This window comes from Miscanthus floridulus, chromosome 1, assembly GCF_019320115.1.
Source record: "Miscanthus floridulus cultivar M001 chromosome 1, ASM1932011v1, whole genome shotgun sequence".
Lineage (NCBI taxonomy): Eukaryota > Viridiplantae > Streptophyta > Magnoliopsida > Poales > Poaceae > Miscanthus > Miscanthus floridulus.
Genome location: NC_089580.1, coordinates 13863679 through 13866228, shown reverse-complemented (window position 1 = coordinate 13866228; position 2550 = coordinate 13863679). Strand labels below are relative to the sequence as shown.

The window sequence follows — 2550 nt, the reverse complement described above, 5'->3', positions numbered from 1 at the left end:
CTTTTAAAGCCGTTTTCTTTTTGATGAGGAAAACTCTGGAAGGGCCCTCTGCTGGATTAGCAAATCAGGCCCAGGCCAATTAGAATCTTCAACCAACTTGACCCATGGGCCGACCGGGGCCGTTACAGTTTTCATTCCAGGGTTAGATACAAAATTAACACCTGCTTGATTGTTCAGTAGCTTTTGTTATCTTATTATTCCTGTATATCAGACAAACTTACATTTTCAAGTATCTCACCTTCCATAATATTTACAGAAAAAATACTGGAGCACAGTATATACTACCCTGAAGACAATAGGAGAATACTGCGAAATACAAGGCTCAAGCTTCAAGCGATACAGATACAGTCAAGTACACCAAGATTTGTTTTTTTCCCCTTTATGACGATCACGATGCAGCCGGTGACCGGTGAGCAACTGAACATGCGAGCGTTTGCAATGCAAACACAGCATATATACACGGCACCTGAACCAGATTGATTGGGTCTTCTCAGTCTCCTCCGGAGTCCGGCCGGACAGATCACGCCCACTTGGCCATGACGGACATGCCGCCGGCGCCGAGGAGAACGGCCAGGAAGGAGACGAGCTGGAGCCTGAGGCTACTCTGCAGCTTGTGCCCCATGAAGTCGGCGGCGAGGAGGTCGACGAGCGCCATGTAGTGGAGCAGCCCCGCCGACGCCGCGTTCAGCAGCCCGACGACGATCAGCGCCGTGGGGCTGGTGTCGCTGTACACCTTGGTGAGCGCCAGCCCCAGCGCGATCCCGAACGGCGTCGTGGTGGAGAAGAAGAACACCAGCACCGACTTCATCCTGGCGCCGTACTCCGCCTGCAGGATGCAGCCGCCGAGGCCCATGCCCTCGAAGAGCTGGTGGAAGCAGAGCGCCGCCACGAGGGGGCGGATCGTGCACACGTTCTGCGACGCGCCCATGCCGAGGCCGATCACCACCGAGTGCACCACGATGCCCATCTCTAGGACCTGACGATCGAGGTTGACGTACGCGAAGATCAGCAGCAATGAACGGCGGAACGACTATCAAGGCCATCGTGCAACAAGATCGATCGGTTACCTGAACAATGACACGGTTCCTGCGCAACTTGCCGGCCTCCACGTCGTCGTCCTCGGCGACCTCGTCCGCGGCCTCCGGCCTCGCCTCGCTCACGTCGAGATGCCCGTGTCCGTGACAGTGCACCTGCGGCGGAGGGCTGTGAGCATGGCCATGGTGCGCGACCGCAGCGCTGCCCTTGCCCTTGCCCTTGCCTCGGCCGTGGAACGAGAGCATGAGCGAGTCCACCATGAGCGTGAACACGGCGGCGAGCATGGCGACGAACGCCGTGAAGGGGAACTCCGCCCAGGGCCTCCGGGGCAGGCAGGGCGAGGTGAGGTCGTTGAAGGAGTCCGGCAGCACGTGCATGTAGCCCGTGCCAAGGATGACCCCTGACGCGAAGGCCTTGACGACCACGAAGAGGTTGCCGTCGGGGCGGAGCGCGGGCACGGAGCGGGAGAAGAGCGGCAGGCACACGCCCAGCACGCTGGCCAGGAGGATCGACGGGATGGCGATCAGCTTCAGGCGCAGCGCGCTGGCGACGCTGTGGCATTTGCCTCCGACGGCGGGGCCTCCACATGCGCCACCGCCATCTGCGGGTGGTGCTTGGGGCTCCGTTTGCGTGGAGATGGCGACAGACGGTGAGGCGGACAGGAGACAGAAGAGGAGGACTGCTGTCAGTGCTCTCGAAGACATCTCTCTTGGATTGGAGCTCTTGTGTGTGAGTGTGACTGTGACTGTGTTTGTGTCAGTGTGTGTGGATTTGCAGTTTCGTGATGAGCTTCGGCACGTCCTTTTTATAGGAGGACGAGTTGCATGGCCTCATGGAATGGGAGCACGCCACTCCAAAGGTGGATGGCTCCATGCAGCTCGCGAAGTCAGAACCAAGTTGCCAGAAATGGCCATGCATGTCCATTGGTGACACACTAACAGAAAAACGAAGCGCAGATCTTGAGGCAATACTAGCTGGACCGTTGATCAGTCTGGACGGTATTGACATTGCAGGCCAAGTGGTGATGGAGTGACGCACGCAAAACTGTGAAGCGCAGATCCTGAGGCAAGCCGTGGTGGCCACGAGCCGGGAACGGGGACGGCACGCGCGCCTCCCTACCCTGCCGCGTGGCGTGCAGCTCCGTAGTTCCGGGGCTCGAGCGGGGCACGCGCCCATTAGCTCGATCGGTGGCTGACACCTATGACCCACCTTTCCTGGGGGCTGAGCGCGACCGAGGCGTGGGATCTACGGGACTACGGCAGCGTGGAGCAGCTGCAGAGGGATACGGTGGGCGCCCGACATGCCGGCCGCTGGTTTGGACGACTGATGCTGCGGGCGACGCAGCAGCGGCCGCGCGCGTGAGGCCGAAATGATAGGCATCGGCAGGTTAAAACAAGGCAAATGATCAGGGAGTAGATAGCCGTCCATTGGCGACTTCGGTTCATCTCAGCTCATTTTTTTATTATTTCCCGCCATTTCTTGATGGGTGTTGGGCGATAGACAACTGCATGCATA

At 58.9% G+C, this 2550-nt stretch overlaps 1 protein-coding gene across 1 annotated transcript; it reads right to left on the bottom strand.

Moving 5' to 3' along the window:
* Positions 1-520: 520 nt before the first annotated feature.
* On the bottom strand, positions 521-1739 carry LOC136473506 (fe(2+) transport protein 2-like). Its single transcript, XM_066471149.1, has 2 exons — positions 1068-1739; positions 521-976 (listed from the first exon to the last, which is right to left on the bottom strand). The coding sequence occupies exons 1-2, from the start codon at positions 1737-1739 to the stop codon at positions 521-523; spliced, it is 1128 nt and encodes a 375-aa protein (XP_066327246.1).
* Positions 1740-2550: the final 811 nt, after the last annotated feature.